We start from the raw sequence: 19,466 nt of genomic DNA, 5'->3' as shown, positions 1-19,466 counted from the left end.
ATACAGGATGCGGCTCAATCACATGTACAAGCGGATAAGAGGTAGTTCCTTATGAAAAAATAAGAACAAAATATAGATAATACAATTTCTTAATTTAAGTCTTAGTTTTCAAGAAAATCGAGTTTGAAAATCCGATGCGTACATATGCTGTCACGACTATTCGTCGTGATATTATAATAGTAAGTCGACGGTTCGTCGAGCAACCGTATTAGCATATGTCCGTATATGTACGGAATTTCAAACTCGATTTTGTCGAAAACTAAGCCTTAAATCAAAAAATTGTATTGTATATTTTGTTCTTATTTTTTCATAAGGGACCACCTTGTGTCTGCTTGTACACAATTATTTAGAGAAACCCTTATTAACCGATTAGACCTGTTTCCATCGGGAAGAACCAAAATGTAGGTCCCTTACAAATCTACGAAGTTTAAAATAAATACAAATGACCGAGATCCTGAAAATTCTGTGTAAGTACTAAATTTTTATAATAATGTCATCGAGGAAACGTATTTACACATTTCTGTGTATTAGTAGTAAAATACATAAAGGTTACAACATTGACTGATAATAAAATCGATCCAATGCTGTACCAACAATTTTTAATTTCATTAATGTTTCCACAATTGTAAAGTTTAAAACCTTATATCTGTCCACAACTGAAAGGGTCTTTTAATTAATGTTGTATTATGTATCAACAATACTTCCATAATCCCCATACACAGAAAAGGCACTTCATAAAATGAATAATTTATCGCGTATGTAAAACGGGAAACGAAGAATTGCGATAAATGAATACAATGCTCACATATTACTTACGATAAAAATAGTAATGCCAACTATAACTAGGAATATTCAAAGAATCTATATCATTACAATCGCCTGCATGTTATATAAAGACTTCAAATGCCTCTGCTCTTCAGTTCTCCTTGTAATCCCACGACTAATACCACTACTCCCATTTTTCATCTCAAAATCAGTGCTCAGCTGAAACAGTGATTCAAATATTATAGAATTAGTACATATGTCTGAAACAATGCAAACTATGTCCTCGAATAATCAAAGAAAAATATTACATAATGCGTCTATCGATCCTGGTGAGGAAGTGGTAATTTCTGGTATCGCGGGCAGGTATCCGGAATGTAAAAATGTAACAGAACTGAGAGACAAACTGATGAAGAAGGTGGACCTCATCACGGACAATTATTCACGATGGAGAATAGGTAACGTTTTAAAACTCATATAGCGTAAAAACCATACCTGACACATAACAAATGAATTGCAATAGAACATCCAGAAATTTCGCGGGAAGGTGGAAAAGTAAGTGACCTAGAAAAATTTGATGCGATATTCTTCGGTGTGCACTACAAACAAGCACACACCATGGATCCCATGTGCAGGATGTTACTGGAACATGCTTATGAAGCCATCATTGATGCAGGGATAAATCCACGGCAACTCCGCGGCACCAACACTGGTGTTGTAATAGGCGCCTGCACCAGTGAGTCGGAAAAGACATGGTTCTACGAAAAGCTTCAGGTAAACTTTATAAACGTTCGAGTACAAGCAGCCATGATAAAAAATCTACAAAAATACATATAATCAGAATAACACAGTAGACAATAAAAAGAAGAAACCAAAAAATAACTGTTTTCATTCATTACCACAGTTGTATTTCTTCACGTAGGCAGACGGTTTTGGTATAACTGGATGCAGCAGAGCTATGTATGCAAACAGGATCTCATACTTTCTCGGCTTACATGGCCCATCTTATGCCATAGATACAGCTTGCAGCTCCAGTCTGATTGCACTCGATCAAGCATACCGAATGATACGAACAGGAGTGTGTGACCAAGTAATTGTTGGTGGATCGAATCTGTGCCTCCATCCCTACGTGTCACTTCAATTTTCACGCCTTGGTACGAACAAACGATAAAAAATTTCAGAGAAACGAATCCCACTTAACAAAGATTGGACTATATTTTTTCTAAGAGACACACTAATGTCAGTTCAATTTCAGGTGTTTTATCTAGCGATTGCCGTTGTAAAACCTTCGATGCTAGAGCGAACGGATACGCACGGAGTGAGGCTATTAGTGTAATATTCTTACAAAAAGCAAAGGCTGCTAAGCGAATTTACGCAACCGTGGTTTACACGAAAACAAACTGTGATGGCTATAAAGAACAAGGCATCACCTTTCCTGCAAGAGCGATCCAGCAAATGCTACTAGAAGACTTCTACAAAGAGTGCAAACTATCACCAACGGTATTGTCTTTCTTGGAGGCACACGGCACAGGAACCAGCGTTGGTGACCCAGAAGAACTTGCAGCTATAGACAAAGTATTCTGTAACGGTAGAAACTCGCCCCTCTGGATCGGATCTATTAAGTCAAACATGGGACACACCGAACCTGCTAGTGGTCTTTGTTCAGTTGCCAAAGTGGGTAATCACTACACAGAGAAATGCACAAGAAATAAGGCCAATAAAATCTAAACTACATTATCGTACATAACGAAAAATAACTATGACCACATTTCAAGGTTGTCATTGCGATGGAGACGGGCATAATCCCACCAAACCTACACTTTCAAAGTCCAATGAAGGGTGTCAAATGCTTCGAAGAAGGAAAAGTTAGGGTTGTGACGGAACCAACACCATGGGAAGGAGGATACGTAGGAATAAACTCATTCGGTTTTGGTGGTGCAAATGCACACGTCTTGCTCAAATCTTATACCAAGGAGAAAGTCAATAATGGAGCACCTTCAGACAATTTGCCTCGACTGGTCGCGGTATCTGGTCGCACAGAGGAAGCCGTAGAAACCCTTCTGAAACACGTAAATACATTCAAGATTCTCAAAGGCCACAAAAATTTAGAACATACAAACCTATTCCTTACCAATTTTTTGAATGTAGATCGAAACTATTCCGCTGGACGTAGAATATATTCGTCTTATACACGAAATACATGCTGAGAATATAACTGGTCATACCTTCAGAGGCTATACTTTAATACATAAAAATGCGAAAGAAGAAAAGACGAAAGAAATTCACGAGTATTCAGGCATGAAGCGACCAATTTGGTTCGTGTTTTCAGGAATGGGGTCACAATGGCCTGGGATGGGTATGTTCAAAATTTCGTTTCACGAAAATATATATCTCCATTCATAGCCGCCTAAAATATCATAGAATCCTAACGAAACAATTTAATCTTCGACTGTAACAGGTGAAGCCCTATTGCGGTTTCCTATATTCGCGCAGGCAATAAAGAAATGTGATATAGCTTTAAAACCATATGGGATCGATATAGTTGAGATTATCACGAACAAAGATAAGAAAACTTTTGACAACATTTTGAATTCCTTCGTTGGAATTGCTGCGATCCAGGTGAAGTAACTGCTCAGGTATCATCGCCAGTAAGTAGTTCAAATAACTATAACGTAAAATAATATTCCAGATAGGACTGGTTGACCTACTCACATCCGTGGGTATAGTACCAGACAATATAATCGGACATTCGGTAGGAGAACTGGGCTGTGCCTATGCAGATGGATGCTTCACAGCTGAACAGATGATTTTGGCAGCATACTCAAGAGGTTTGGCATCCATAGAGACCACAATGATTCGCGGATCAATGGCAGCTGTTGGTCTCGGCTACGAAGATGTCAAGGACCTATGTCCTCCAGATATTGAAGTAGCATGTCACAATGGGCCAGACAGTTCCACCATTAGTGGACCAGCGGAATCCATGAAGGCCTTCGTTGCTAAACTCCAGGTATGCAGTATAGTTTACCATACACCGAAAAGGCACATTATAGAATTATGATTCTAATTCTCATTTATTAATGCTCTCCTCCAGGCGAATAAAATCTTTGCAAAAGAAGTCAATTGTAGTAACATTGCCTATCACAGCAGGTATATTGCAGACGCCGGACCCAAACTTCTGTCCTGCTTGAAAAAAGTGATACCAGAACCAAAGTTACGAAGCTCCAAATGGTTGAGCACATCGGTACCACGAAACCAGTGGTCTACTCCTGCTGCGCAGTTCTCTTCCGCGGAATATCACACTAACAATTTACTGAATTCCGTACTATTCGCAGAAACGGCGACAATGATACCCAAGGACGCAATAACTATCGAAATCGCACCTCATGGTCTCTTGCAGGCCATCTTAAAGAGGTCTTTAGACCCCAACGTAACGAATGTAGCATTGACTCAACGTGGCCATGAAGACAATGCTGAATATTTTCTACAAGCGCTTGGGAAGCTTTATAATGTTGGTTTACAGCCACAACTTGCAAACATTTATCCCCCTGTGTCATTCCCGGTCAGCCGTGGTACTCCTATGATTTCTCCGTACATTAAGTAAGCAGAAGCTCAACACCAAATTCAATTAAAGAGTGAATTAAATCAATATACATTGTTCTAGGTGGGAACATAGCAATGACTGGTATGTAGCAGCTTATTCACAGCGCCAAAAAATAACTACATCGGAAAGACTTGTCGAGGTTACGCTTACAGATGATAACCATGAGTACATGATGCATCATGTAATCGACGGCCGAAACTTAGTACCAGCCACGGGGTATCTTCTTCTAGTATGGGAAACTGTTAGTATGCTGCAAGGACAATTATATGACGAAATATCAGTCGTTTTCGAAAACATAAAATTCGAACGTGCAACAACAATTCCTAAAGAAGGCTCCGTTCCATTGACAGTTATGGTTCAAAGAGGTAAATACCTGCTTTTGCATGCGACGAAAATTATCGTAAAAATCAAAATTCGTAAATACAAAAGACTAAAATATGTTAATATTTTGAAAGGTTCTGGAAAATTTGAGATTTCTGAAGGATCAGCGACCGTGGTGTCAGGTGTAGTACGCACAACCACGAACCCGTCCCAAGAAATGATTCCTACGAATTTCTTGAGAGAAATAGAAGATGAAGAAATACTTACCGCTAAAGATATTTACAAAGAACTGAAATTGCGCGGTTACGACTACACAGGAGTATTCCGCGCACTTAAGAGTGCATCAGTCAAAGCAACAAGGGGACACATTTCGTGGATGAAAAATTGGGCTGCGTTCATGGACAACATGTTACAAATAAAACTGCTAGGACTTGATTCCAGAGCACTGTACGTACCAACAGCTATACGAAGAATTGTAATAGATGCGAAGGCTCATAACGATACGATCCAAAAATTTACGGACGGAGACGTCGGTACGTTGGGTTTGGAAATAAATAAATATTTCGTCTACAGTTAAATCCTTATTTACCTTTACGTGCATTACAGACCTTCCAGTTTTCGTATACACCGATCACGACACTGTAAAGTCTGGAGGGATAGAAATTCGGGGACTAAAAGCTAACGCGATCCAACGAAGAAAGGCAATGGCAGACCCGGTTGTTGAGGAATATAAATTCGTTGCACACCGCGATAAAGCTCAAACCACGCTAGAAGAAATGGCTGTGCTGTCTACACATTTAGCACTGGAAAGTCACATACTCACCAGCCCAAAAATCATGGAACTAATCGATGATGAGCGTTTTGCAAATGAGGAAATCCTTACTGCTACATTCCTGAAAGTACTCACAAACCTCCCAATGATTCGTCCAAATATGATCTTCGCAGCAAAATCTGAACTGCGAAAGAAAATATCACTACCGGAGAGTGTCACAACTATCGACTCGAACAAAATACCAGAGGATGGCACTGTTTTCATAGCAATAGCCTACGACATCCTTTCAAAGGAGAAACAAGTATCGTTGAATAGTCTTATGGCTTCGACAATGGAATACGGCTTTATTTTAACTCGAGAAACAACTGTAAATAATGAAACGTATACATACATCCACAAATCAGGACTGAACGTTGTACTGGAAAAGTGTTTGGAAAATCAAACGCTATTACTTTTAAAGAAAAAAACCAAACCTCCACAGAGGACAGAGGTGGTGTACGTAAACAACAATGAATTCAGCTGGCTCACTAAAGTAAAGGAAACACTAAAAAAACAAGAAGAAAAGGAAAGTAATGAGGCTGTGAGGCTGGTACTAGTTGCAGAGGGAGACATGGATAATGGTGCATTAGGCTTGGTTAAATGCTTGAGGAGAGAACCAAACGGCGAAATCGTGAAAACTGTGATAATTCAGGACGAGAACGCTCCAACGTTTTCTCTGGATGATGAATTTTACGCAAAACAATTGGACATTGATATTGGCATTAATATTTTACGCCCAGGGAAACTTTGGGGAACATACAGACACTTACCCTTACCGCCTCCGAAACCTGTACCTGTCCCTCATGCTTACGTTAACCAAAGGGTGTGTACTCCTTCTTCCTGATCACAATTCTAACAAAAACACCGCCAGTACAGTTAAAACTTGCGACAATCATTCGACAGGTGCGTGGAGATTTAAGTACCCTTGAGTGGATGGAGGGAACCATCCGCCCCGATACAAAAAACAATAGCCTCGTTAAAGTGGTGTATTCCTCTCTGAACTTCAGAGACGTAATGCTGGCGACTGGAAAGTTGATGCCAGAAGTTATAACAAAAGACAGGGAGCAAAGAGACTGCTTAATAGGGTTCGAGTTCAGTGGAGTTGATGCAAATGGAAAGCGCATTATGGGATTTACACAAAGCAGGTTAAGAGCAATATGAAAGATAGAGAAAGTAGATGTCCTATCGTATTTTGAAAGGTGTACGATCCTATTAATATTTGCATATGTCCATTTTCAGAGCTTTATCGAATATTGTCATTCCACCCAAGTTTACCCAATGGACGATTCCAGACGAATGGTCCTTAGAAGATGCAGCGACGGTTCCGAGTGCATACTTTACTGTTTTCTACGCGTTGTACTACTTTGGAAAAATCAGAAAGGGTGAAAGAGTTCTAATTCACGCTGGCAGCGGTGCCGTTGGACAAGCTGCAATTAATGTCGCCCTTTTTGAAGGGTGCGAAGTTTTCACTACAGTGGGAACACCAGAAAAAAGAAAATTTATTAAAGAAACATTCCCGAGTATTGATGACAATCATATTGGTAACTCGCGAGACACGAGTTTCGAACATCTTATAATGAAACAGACGCACGGCGAGGGAGTAGACATTGTCTTGAATTCTTTAGCAGAGGACAAGTTACGAGCATCGCTGCGCTGTTTGCGTTACCGGGGACGTTTCTTGGAAATTGGCAAATTCGATCTAGCTGCTAATAATCAGCTGGGAATGGAAATATTTTTAAAGGAAATCAGTTTTCATGGAGTCATGTTGGATGGTATGATTAACGGTGTAATTCCACAAGTACAAGAAGAAATATTTCATTTCCTCAATTCACGTATTCGAAATAAGGCTATCAAACCAATAGCCAGAAAGTGTTTCGAAAAGCACGAAGTCGAAGCAGCTTTTAGGTATATGGCAGCCGGTAAACACATAGGGAAGGTGAGCATGTAATAAAGCAATTGAAAATTTCTTTTACTTCTACATGTTCCTATATGAGCCATTTATTTCCTAAATCGGTTAACTTCACAAAACCAAAGAATTTATGTTTATTGTATGTCTTGAGAGCTAAACATCGACCAGGTGCATTTACACAAAAATTAGACAAGATTTGAAAAGAAGAGTTAATTTGTTTGACCTGTGAACAGCACATACATTCATCATAGAAATTCTAATTGGTTACAGATTTTAATTAAAGTGGCAGACGAACACGACGCTTTGAATACTCCAGTGCTCGCCCATCCACGATTTAATGCAGTAGCCAAGAGAAGCTACGTGATCATTGGAGGCTTAGGTGGTTTCGGTCTAGAACTTACTGACTGGTTGGTGCTTCGCGGTGCAAAGAATTTGGTACTAGTTTCGCGTAATGGGATAAAGAATGGTTATCAAAGAATGAGAACCGAAACATGGAAATCCTATGGTGTGAAAGTCCTAGTAATTTCTGGTGTGGACGCTTCGAAAGCGGAAGATTGCGAATTTATCCTAAAATCTGCAGAAAAACAAGCTCCGGTTGATGGCATCTTCAACCTCGCAGCAGTGCTAAACGACTGTTTGTGTATAAACCAAACAGAGAAAACGTTTGAAGATAGCATGATACCCAAAGCAGGAGTTACCAAACAGTTGGATAAAATTTCAAGGAGTATCTGTTCGCAGCTTCGTCACTTTGTAGTGTTCTCCTCCCTTTCCTGTGGTCGAGGAAGTCCAGGCCAAACTAACTATGGTATGGGCAACGCGGTAATGGAGAGAATATGTGAGAAAAGGGTACAGGAAGGATTACCAGGTATTGCGATACAATGGGGAGCAGTAGGAGAAGTGGGTCTAGCAGCCGAATTGTTAGAGAATAAAAAGCAACTCGTCGTTGGTGGGACACTACCGCAAGGAGTGTCGTCGTGTTTAGAGGAACTGGATAAATTTTTAACTCAAAGTCGGCCAATTGTGGCCAGCATGGTGGTGGCTGAAAAACATCCAAGCGCCAGCGAGGCAAGCAGTGTTATTGAAGCAGTGATGAATATTATGAGTGAGTACAACTATACCAAACATTGTACATTGTTATCTGCAAGATATCCCATCTGACTAACATCTTAAAATACAGGTATAAAAGATCTTAAAGGTGTGACTGAGAATGCTTCCTTAGCTGATCTCGGAATGGACTCCATGATGGCTGTGGAAATAAAGCAAATTTTAGAGCGAGATTACGAAGTATTTTTAACTCCGCAGGAAATACGAATATTAAACATAGCTAAACTCATACAGATGTCTGCAAAGGATACCAAAAAACAAACAATGAAGGTTACAAAAGCTCCGAGCAAAACGGAACAGGTGACAGGCATGAAACTCTTAATGCGAACTATGAATCTGTCAGTATTAAAGGCCGAATACTGTGTCGAACTTCCTGTTAAATGTGGCGAAAAGAAAAATGAAATATTTTTAATACCTGGTATCGAGGGATCTGCGGTCATCTTTTCTACATTGTCACCCAAGTTGAAAGTGCCAGCTATTTGTTTGCAGCTTGGAATATATGACACTGGATTATCCATCGAGGAAACTGCCGAACGACTTTTGCCGGTACTTATCCTACGTGCTCAAAATGCTTAAAAATTTCTATAATATTCAACGTTAATAACTTTTCTCCCTTCGTAGCACATATTGGAAAGAAGTAAAGGACGAAGAGATTTTACTATTATTGGCTACTCATTCGGGTCAATAGTTGCCATTGAACTCGTGAGGAGACTAGAAGCTCAAGGCTTTGTCGGTCAACTTATACTACTAGACGGGTCACCTGACTACATGAGAACTATAAAAAGAGAACATATAACACAATCTACTGAAGAAGAGTTTCAGAACAGGCTTTTAGTCGATATGTTGAGTCTTACTAAAGTGTCTTCTCTTGGAGTGGTATGCTATTCTCTACAAATTAGATAAGATATAATTGCTTCATCGGAGGCAATATTTGACAATTGGTCTAATTTTACAGTTCAAATTGGAGTTAGAGAAATGTTCTACTTGGGAGGAAAAGTTGGATAAACTAGTTCACTATACACCACCTGAACTCCATAAAATATATACTCCGAATGATCAGAAAGCTATTGCCACGTTTATATACAAACGTATGTCTACATTAGATATGTATGACTGTGATAGTTTAACGCCACTCAGAACACCTATCACGTTAATAAAACCGATATTACCACCAGTACATATGGTCGATGAAGCTTATGGCCTACGTAAAGTAAGAAAAATTTTTAAACAAATTTTTTGTAGCCTTTTACTAGATGCTTTTGAAATCTTTTAAATTATTATAACAATTTATATATTTCAGTTAACCTACGGAAGGGTAACGATTTACGAGGTGGAGGGTAATCATGTCTCGATGTTAGACAACGAGAGGGTTGCAGCTGTGATTAATGGTGAACCCGTAGAAGATGAGACAACATTTAAAACGAATCTGAATGTTGTATCCGCTGACATTTAATATCACAGCGACAATGCGACTTTCGTGGATTAGTTGTCAACGTTTGTGTATTCCATTATTCTCTCGGGAGTAAATATAATGCATGGAGTATTTATAACGTAATACAAAAGTTTAATCGATTCCATCAGTCGCTCACTAAACGGATTAGCGACTCACGAGAACTCATGTATGCAATACACAATACATAGTCTTCGACAAATCAAATTTTTTTCAAACTTCAAAATTAATAAAATAGTTTACAAAGTAAATGTAGCTACATACATAAATCAGTTAAAATATTAATTGATTTATCCTAATAAAATAGAACTTTTCTTTTGTAGTAAGTAAAATTATAATTTGTACCATGAGAAGTATGTAGCTACATTTAATTTGTAAATTATCTCATTAATTTTGAAGTTTAAAAAAAAATTTAATTTGTCGAAGACTGGGTAGTGTGTATTGCATACATGAGTGCTCATGAGTGGCTATTTCGTTTAGTTAGTTTTAAATACGCCACTTATAAATACAATTATAAATACACTCACAATAATAAGTGTTTTAAGTGTAATAGGTGTATTGTACTCCATACATAGAATGTACATATGTAGGATTTCTCCTAATATCCGGGATAGAAATGGTGAGGTTGGATATTAATAAACATCAGTTAATAGAAAAATAATGCAATATAATGATTGATTGATACAACGACGGTTTTGCGTCATTCGTCAAATTTTCTCAGACTCTCCGCGACGTGCTTTCTCGCCTCGGGCGTTTTCGCGTTGCCGCGACGGACCCCAACGCATGCGTGACGTCACGCTTCGACGTTACGGCTCTCCGGTGTCCCACACTCGGCCAACCTGCAGGTTTTCGGACCCCGAAGATGTCACTAAATACAACTTCATATAGTCTGCAGCGGTCGATGTAATTTTTGGCCCCTCTCCTTCGCCAATTCTTATTACCTCATACCAATCATTCCGTTTCACTTTAGTTACTTTGTAAGGTTCTATATAGAAATTTCGGTTTGATTTTCAAACCGGTACCAAACTGCGTTCTCTAAATCGCTACTAAGTCTCCTTCCTTATATTTAACAGCTTCTTTACAGGTTTTATCATGATTGCGTCGGTTTCCGCTTGAATTTTAACAATACTTTCCTTAGCTACACGTCTTAGATTATCACGATCAATGTCGAACATTTCTACAGTTTCTTGCTCAATTAAGGCGAACATTTGTACATCTTCTTTCTGTCTCATTTTTACGCCAAAAAGTACTTCAAAGGGCGCCATGCCCACTGCACGCTGAAAACTACTATTTAGGCACCGTTGGAACTTATCAATATGTGTATACCAGCGATCTGGTTTCTCTAAGGAAAGTTTCGTTAAAACCGGAATAATTGTGCGATTAATGCGTTCCACTTGCCCGTTTGCCCGCGGTACTCCAGTGGTTATCGTAAAGTGATCAATAGACTCTGATGCGCAATAATCTTTAAATTCTTTCGATGTGAAAGCTGCACCTTTATCCGAAATAATACGCTTTGGATTTCCGAACGTTTTCTGCTGTAGCACTAATTTAGTTATTACTTCTGCCGCATTTGTCGTTTTTGTCGGATAAATCCATGCAAATTTTGCAAACGCATCTACCACGACTAGAATATACTTGTACCCTTTACCGGTAGATACCATCGGACCCTGATGATCTATGTGATACGTACATAACGGTGTGTCTCCCTTCGGAATGGGTGACAGGCAACCTTTTTTTTTCCTCTCTTCTTTTCTGCCAGAATACACGGAACGCAACAACTAATAACCCTTCCTACGCGCTCATTTAAATTAGGTATGTAAAACTCGCGACGTAGACTGTAACGACAGACGACCGATTTTGCGATGCGCTTCTTCTCGTATAAGGTTGACTTCACTTCCTGTATCCACTAGAGCATAACAAGTAACCCCATTTATTCCTACTGCGTTTAATCGGTCACTGACGCTGCTTTTTACACAACTGACACTGTTTTTATCCGATTTCGATTTCGTTAGCATTCGACAGTCCTTCGTTAAATGTCCGAATTCGTTACACGCGAAGCATTTAGGTCCTTTTGCTTTATTTACGCAATTTTTCACATCGTGTTCCGCCGATCCACGCGAAAAGCAATGCATCTTCTTCTCGACTTCCTCTTTTTTTGTTTTCCTTGTCGGCTTCCTTTCTTTCCCAATGTCTCTTACTCTCAACTTCTTTTCCCCTCCTTCTATCGTATAATTCTAACCTTCTTCTTAAGTCGTATAGCGAGTCTGCTTCGTATAATGTAGTTTTATCTACTTCTCAATCTGGAATACCATTTATAATATGCTCTATTAACGCATCGTCTTCTATATACCCTTGACTCGCGATCTCTTGCATAGCCCCGACATATTGTCGCGCACTTTCATTCGTGCCTCTTTTTCGCTTCCGCAACTCTTCATGAATTAGCGCACTATTCGTCTGTCTTGAATTCACGCATTAATTTTTTCTTAAGAATGTTCCACGACACGATCCCTTTCTCGTACGTGATAAACTGTTTCGCCGATCCTTGCAACATTCTTTTACCATATAATAATTTTTGGACGTCGTTCCAGTCGAGTAAAACGCTTAATTCTTCGAAATCACTGATCCACTTTTTAATTGGTAACTTGTCATCCCTATTAAAATACAGAATGCTATTTTCTACGTCTTTAATCGTGAATCTTATGATTTCTCTTTCTCTGCCTGTGTTGCTTCCGACTCTACGGCGATTTTCGTTATCCTGTGGTTCTTCTTCATTTTCGCTGCCTTCATCCGTGTCGCTATATATTGAGATTTACTAAAGGGTCTAAGGTCGCAGAAGTAAATAATTTTTAATTATATGAAACGTGTTGATGAACACTGGTGATCAAATTAGATGAATATTATAGTTCAAACTGGAGTTAGAGCATGTACACCTTGGGAGAAAAAACTGGATAAACTGGTACAGTATACGCCGCTTGAACTTCACGAAATTTATACACCGGACGCTCAAAAAGCAGTTTGTACGTTTATATATAGTCGTCTGTACACATTAGATACGTATAACTGTGACTTTCTAACACCACTTAGAACACCTATAACGTTATTAAAACCCACGCAACAAATACAAATGATTGATGAGACTTATGGTCTATGTAAGGTAATAAAAAGGCTTTAAATAGACTACAGTTTGTATATCTTTGTTACAAAGATATTCTTATAAAGTATGAGGCTATTGTAACAATTAAAATATTTATTTTATATCGCTTTTGTATGGACTACTGTGGACTTCAAGTATTCTTATGCATATTTTATCAGTTATATGAGTAAATGAAGAACTCCATATTAATAAAAAATCGTATTTTTATGTAAAACTGTCATACATACAATCATTCATGGCAAACAGTCAATGTAACACATTCAATCATATAACAAATCGAATTGTACTTCATACAGCAGAGTAAGTGTCGCAATGTACATAACACATACAACGTAGAAATGAAATCATCTCACTTTTATCTTTTTGAGTGAAAAATGATCTCACTTTTATCTTTTTCTTATGTATTTCAATTTTTCTTATTTTTTATTACTATTCTTACTATGTTATTTAGATTATTATTGAACCAGAAACATAATGCTGCACGTACAGATCAATGAAACCAACGCAAAATTAATAGTAACGTTACAATTGATGTGTTAATAGTACTTACAATAATACTGAGTTCGACATTCAACTCATGATCGCACTCATTAAAGAATACATTTCTTTTCCTATTTTTCCTTTTTTCATGTTTTCATCATCACGCATGCAAATTATAGTTGACATACGAAAGGAACTTCTTCTGGACTTTTATAATTATAGTTATCTTTAGTAAATGTCTAAATTTAAAATGTAGCAATAGCAGAACCTTACTCAATAATTAATTAAATCAACAGGGAGTATTTTTACTCATTAAAAAGGCTTCATACCTTCATTAATTTACAATATTACAGAAAGTCAATAATATACATTACAAAAAGCAAAATAATTAAGTTTCTGTCTCCGTCTTAACCAACGTACACGTTAGAACACAATATTACATTCTTTGTTCTTTGACGGTATATGATAATGTAAACACAGCATACACTAAATGAATTATATTCATAATTCCATGGGTTCAAAAACTGATGAATTATTTGATCTCTGATTCAAGTCAGGAATTGCTTCATTATTATTATTGTTGTTGTTGTTGTTGTTGTTGTTGTTGTTGTTGTTATTGTTGTTGTTATTGTTATTGTTATCAGATACACTAGGAATAGGAGTAGGTGTATCCCTTGTTGGTAAAATACGAAAATGCTTGCTAGGTGGTTCCCAGAGAACTAGAGCCATGGTGGGCCTCTCCCTGTAAGGGAAAATCTATAAAGCTTTAACGTTTCAGCAAAGTTTCATGAACATTAAAAAGAAATGATTTCCACCCATAAAAATTTTGTATTTTTGTATACTTCAACAAAACATATGTATCATGCTTATGAACTTCTTTACTTACAATTTCGATAGCAATGAAGATGGAAGGATTGGTTCTTGTTGTAGTCGCTTAAGTTCCTCTGAAAGAACCAACCTTGGATGTCCAGGTTTTGACTGATCTGATTCTAACATATTTGCTGCTTCCATTTCCAAGTCCATATTTAGCCCTCTGGCAGGGGCTGTTTGCGTGTCAGTTGTAGAAGTTGATGGTATTGGAGACTGTGGCTGATAATTAGGACTAATATGTAAATCCTTAAAGTGCGCAGCCATTTTCTCCTCCGTTATAAACTGTTTTGATTGTCTCCTGCAATATTATAATCATTTACATCAGTAAATCATGAAATAAAAAATCTTTTTGTTAATATTTCAGTACTTGTACTCAGATCACTTACATTTCGAACGTATCAAACTCCATGAATTTTCTTTTTCTGCATAATGACCTACTAGATGGTAATATTAAGGAAGGCACTTGTGACATTTGCATCCATGGCTCAGTCTGTTGTGAACCATTTTGTTGACCCATCATGTGTTGAAATATAGATGGTCGTGTATGGAGATTTGCTCCTCCCATCGCATTCTGAACCGGAGGAGAATACATTTGATATTGTGGAGATAAAGCTATCATACTTAAAAGCAACAATTGCCTAATAATGTCAAACGTAATAACTTCTTTTGGAAAGTGTTAATACAACTCAATTCTTTATATACAATAAGATTCTCTATCCACACGACACTGTTCGTTGATATAAACAATATTGCCTGAATAGAATCTGAAATATAGTCTACACGGAATTTTATGTGATTCTCGGAAAAAGTAACACCGTTATCGCAGTACTTGTTTATTGCTGTGTTTCTTAAAATCAATACGAAAAATTTGAAAAATATTTTAGTTGCCTACTGTCATTTGGAACCACCAAAGCACCAAGACACTCGATAGAATGCGTCCTGACGAAAGTGCTTCCCCGTGGGAAATTTCACAAAACTATTTGTTTGTTGTATAATGTTGTATTGTTAGCGTAGGTCCAACAGAAAATGTCAAAACATGTGTTATAAAATGCGACTCTCGACACTTCGTCACGCAAACGCGATCCTTTAAACCGTGGTATACTTACGTATACCAGACGCTAACCTCTGATTCACCACTTGTCGCGACTGAATACGGAAATACCTTGTGTCCGAGAAAAACAATACGCAAATGCGCCTCAAATTTGGCACGGAATATCTGGAATGTTACGTGATCAGCGATATATTTATCCACACAACACGTACTACAATGTTCAACGTGCACCCTTCGAGAAAGTTCGTGAAGGTTCACGATTGTTTGTTTTCGTCTTTCACTGTATTGGTGTCAAGTCCTGTCAGAGCTGGCTGTATTACAAGATTAGCAAATATGTCACGATCAAGGACTTTATAAGAGTTCTCCGTTTTTTCTTTTCGTTTTCAAGAGTACGGTTGACGTTATTAAGATCAAGTGCATCTGTAAGTCACAAGACTGACCACAACGATTAGATGCATAACAGCCACAATGTTCGTTTCGACGACTTACGTTCACTTACGTCTGCTGACGTCTGCGCACGCTGCGCTACCCTACCAGTATTTTGAGTCTTACTTGAAAGCAGCTTGAGTTCGAAGATTTACGAGACAACTACGCATGCGCAATCTCTGCCGCGGCAAAACACAGTTCCTCGAATATCGAAGATTCTCGTAAATGAACGAACGATATAGAAAGCAGAAATTACGATCATATAGTTTACAATTTATGTATTGATAAATATGATATTTAGATTGTAAAATTATGTAACTTTTGTACAGATTATACATAAAATATTTATTTTGATTGGATTCAAATTGCGAAATATGAACAATACAAGTTAGAACTAATGGTTTTTTACAAATGCAGACAACTAGGAATCTTTTTCCATCTTCATTTGTATTATAAAATAACGTAATAATTTTATTATATTATGTATACAATTACAATATTTAAAATCAATTTTCTTTTGTTATCTCAATAACAGTTGCCTTTCCTTATTTTATTAGCCTGAGCACACTTACTAACAATTTTGTCGGTTTACAGACCGATTACAAATTTTATATATCAGTTGTCTTCTTATCCATTAGGTCGAAAAAGAAAGATTTCAGTTCAATCTGTAATCGACTTTTGAACCGATAAAATTGACATTTACCGATTATATTACTGCTAGGTGTGTGCTTAAGCTTAATGTGTAATATTTGCTTACAACATTTGTATACTTTCTTTTTTTCTAGTAAATGAATTATAATCATGATTTACTACGAAATTAACACTGTATATGTAGCTATGAATGATATGATTATAGCAACTAAACAAAAACATGAAGTTGTAATAAAATATAGGCGCACACGACCGACAATTTTGTCGTATTGACTACATGGCGATTACACACTGAAAATCTTGCTTTTTCTATATAAATAGAAAAATATAAAATATATAAAATTCTGTTGAGGCTGTAATCAACCTTTAGTTAGACCGACAAAATTATCGGTTGTGTACGCCTAAGCTAATCCATGCAAAATATGAAGTAATAAAGTTTGAAAGTGGTGAAACTGTGGTTGTAAGTGATTTACTAATTTGTTCGTAAGGAATTCTTAATTTTACATGTTCAAATTCTGAGGAAAATTCACTTTTTATATTAAAATTAAGGAAATTTGAAAGATCAGAAACTGGAATCGCGGCAGAAGAATATGAAAATCACTATATGTGTTATCAGACAAAAAGTGAGAGATCCATAAATATGTAGGTTTAAACAAACTGTCTATTTTCTTGATTTCAATTTAAATAAATGAAATTTAATATCAGAAAAGTAACTTTTCTGTTATCCGAAAATTCTTTTCTTCGATTTAGATGCGAAAGGATTTACTGAATTATTTCTTTTATAAGGAATCATCTCCTTGGTAAGTAGCTGAAATAATTTTGTAATACTTAAGATGAAGACATCAATAAATTCTTATAATTTATAACTCCTACTATAAAGTATATATAACAGTCAACTGCGCTTGAAGGAAGGCAACTAAATAAACAAGAGCATGTAAAAGAATCAAGCGTTGCCTTGATAAAGGCTTATGTAATTATTATGAAAACTGTAGAAAATAAATTTAACAACTGAAACTTGAACAGGGTGTCAATCCAAAAAGGTACAATCCAAAAAAAGTGAAATCTACGTAAAAAAATAAGTAAAACAAATAGAACAGCATTTTTTCGTACGCAGCTTAATTTCTATTGGTATTATTGGTAATGTTTATAAATTTAAACGTAACCAAGAGTATTTAGTCTACAACATAGTCAAGTATTCGCGTATTCGACAAATCTTTAACCCGGAAATAAAGCTTCCTATGAAAAAATGTTTAATATTTTCAATTTATTTTTTCATATAGATTTACACTTCTTTGAGTTACACTATCAGTTCGTTGACACCTTTAATAAAAGGTATAAACCTCTACTATAAACCTCTTTAATAAACCTCTAATAAAAACAAATAAAGCATTATCTTGTTAATTAAACTTCTTCATGGAATGTAATTTATCAATTTTACGTGTATTGTTGACAACTAGAAATCAATGGCATAATGTTATGTAGGAAAGCTTATTTATTATAATAATAGATTTTGCATATTCGTGTGTCAAAACAATGAGTATTAAACTAGAAGTACGATATAGTTTGTTTTTAGATACATGCTCTGTACTCTTAATTCTGTACTCTTGATATGTAATTGAAAATTAGATCTTGCAAGGTGAGTCACACAAATTATATTCACCTTCTAGTAACGCATAATGAAAATAGTTTTGTCACCTGCATAATGCTATCATCCCAAACAGTATCTGCTAAATTGTATTCATAATTATGTACACAAACAAAAAGTGAATAGATAAAACTTTTGTAAACCGTTAATGACATACATTCACACGCTCCTTGGAACGTGTCCCGCAACGTCATCCTCCTATTGCAAGGAATACAAATATCTATATAAATGCTTTCATGGACACGGTAGCCTTCACACAACTGTGTAGTACGAAAAACTACTTTGTTTGAAAATAAACATTTGAAGTCGCGTAATGTAGGAACACAATGTCCATGTATGAATCGGCATAGTACAAATTAAAATTTGAAAGTCAAACATACCTACTACTATTTATTTAACTACCCTCATTCATGATAGAAAGGTACTTCCCAACAATAAACGAATGTGGTTTGAAAGGTGTTTCCATTTTTTATATCATTATAGAATAATATAAAATGTTATAGAATATAATTTAACAAACATATAAAATATTATAAAATAATAAAAACATTATTTTATATTACATACAATTCAATTCTTACTTCCTCCAATTTATGAGACTTGTAATTATAGTTTCTGAAACTTCCTAAGATCCGGTGCAGACACGCGGTTTGTTGCCGCTGTGGCAATTCACCGCAACAATTGAGTAACAAGGAAAACACCAATTTTCAGTTGGAAAAATAAAGAAAATCGCTCGTAAATTATTCCGTTTACCCAGTTGAAAATTAGTATTGTCCGTACTATTCAAACGCTGTAGCAAATTCCTGCGGCGGCAAAAGAACGCATGTCTGCACCGTATCTAAATCGTAAACTGATTTCTCACAAAAATATGTACGTAATTGCTGATAACTAAAAAGCTCATTTCTTGTTAGACCAATAAAATTCCAGAAACTGTTAATATTTAACTGTGAATACTTGAAAAACTTATCACTTAAAAATTTCACTATTGTACACATTTGGCTTATGTGTATCAGAAATTACAAAACTAATCCCTTCAAATCCAATGACATACTCTATAGATTAGAATATAATTCTAAAGGCATTTGGGACCAAAGCAGAAACTAAACGTGATTCAAGTTCTATATTTATTCGTCGTCAAAAGAAGATCATTGAATACAGATCAGAAAACAATGATAATTAGATTAACTCGGTATGTTAAATAATTATGTCGCTCGAAAATGTTCTATTTCTG

At 36.6% G+C, this 19,466-nt stretch overlaps 2 protein-coding genes across 6 annotated transcripts; one reads left to right on the top strand and one right to left on the bottom strand.

Moving 5' to 3' along the window:
• Positions 1-1,042: 1,042 nt before the first annotated feature.
• Positions 1,043-10,135, top strand: LOC143188982 (fatty acid synthase-like). The gene is made up of 19 exons (XM_076393559.1): positions 1,043-1,220; positions 1,286-1,536; positions 1,685-1,916; positions 2,018-2,436; positions 2,538-2,831; positions 2,911-3,118; positions 3,221-3,381; positions 3,452-3,769; positions 3,854-4,359; positions 4,424-4,728; positions 4,819-5,217; positions 5,291-6,318; positions 6,399-6,640; positions 6,735-7,431; positions 7,675-8,506; positions 8,582-9,054; positions 9,130-9,384; positions 9,464-9,718; positions 9,809-10,135. Exons 1-19 carry the CDS (start codon positions 1,043-1,045, stop codon positions 9,959-9,961), a joined length of 7,206 nt encoding a protein of 2,401 aa, XP_076249674.1. The 3' UTR covers positions 9,962-10,135.
• A 3,480-nt stretch (positions 10,136-13,615) lies between these two features.
• On the bottom strand, positions 13,616-16,044 carry LOC143188909 (uncharacterized). 5 transcript variants are annotated; one of them, XM_076393427.1, is made up of 4 exons: positions 15,954-16,044; positions 14,849-15,033; positions 14,479-14,760; positions 13,616-14,334 (listed from the first exon to the last, which is right to left on the bottom strand). In XM_076393427.1, exons 1-4 carry the CDS (start codon positions 15,969-15,971, stop codon positions 14,094-14,096), a joined length of 726 nt encoding a protein of 241 aa, XP_076249542.1. In that variant the 5' UTR covers positions 15,972-16,044; the 3' UTR covers positions 13,616-14,093. The 5 variants fall into 5 exon arrangements, with proteins under 5 accessions (XP_076249542.1, XP_076249543.1, XP_076249544.1 ...); XM_076393428.1 differs by having other exon boundaries at positions 15,355-16,042; XM_076393429.1 differs by having other exon boundaries at positions 15,586-16,042.
• Positions 16,045-19,466: the final 3,422 nt, after the last annotated feature.

The sequence above is a fragment of the Calliopsis andreniformis genome, chromosome 3 (assembly GCF_051401765.1).
Source record: "Calliopsis andreniformis isolate RMS-2024a chromosome 3, iyCalAndr_principal, whole genome shotgun sequence".
NCBI classification, from domain to species: Eukaryota; Metazoa; Arthropoda; class Insecta; order Hymenoptera; family Andrenidae; genus Calliopsis; species Calliopsis andreniformis.
The sequence above is the reverse complement of the archived record's forward strand: the minus strand, read 5'-3'. Positions and strand labels throughout refer to the sequence as shown.

Excerpts from the sequence above, each read along its gene's own strand:
- LOC143188982 (XM_076393559.1), top strand. The coding sequence starts at position 1,043 with ATGTCCTCGAATAATCAAAGAAAAATATTACATAATGCGTCTATCGAT. Across the intron at positions 3,382-3,451 it reads TTGGAATTGCTGCGATCCAG|ATAGGACTGGTTGACCTACT; the intron begins GTGAAGTAACTG and ends ATAATATTCCAG. Across the intron at positions 8,507-8,581 it reads AGCAGTGATGAATATTATGA|GTATAAAAGATCTTAAAGGT; the intron begins GTGAGTACAACT and ends CTTAAAATACAG.
- LOC143188909 (XM_076393426.1), bottom strand. The coding sequence starts at position 15,081 with ATGATAGCTTTATCTCCACAATATCAAATGTATTCTCCTCCGGTTCAG. Across the intron at positions 14,761-14,848 it reads GAGTTTGATACGTTCGAAAT|GAGACAATCAAAACAGTTTA; the intron begins GTAAGTGATCTG and ends ATAATATTGCAG. Across the intron at positions 14,335-14,478 it reads TCTTCATTGCTATCGAAATT|GGAGAGGCCCACCATGGCTC; the intron begins GTAAGTAAAGAA and ends TTTCCCTTACAG.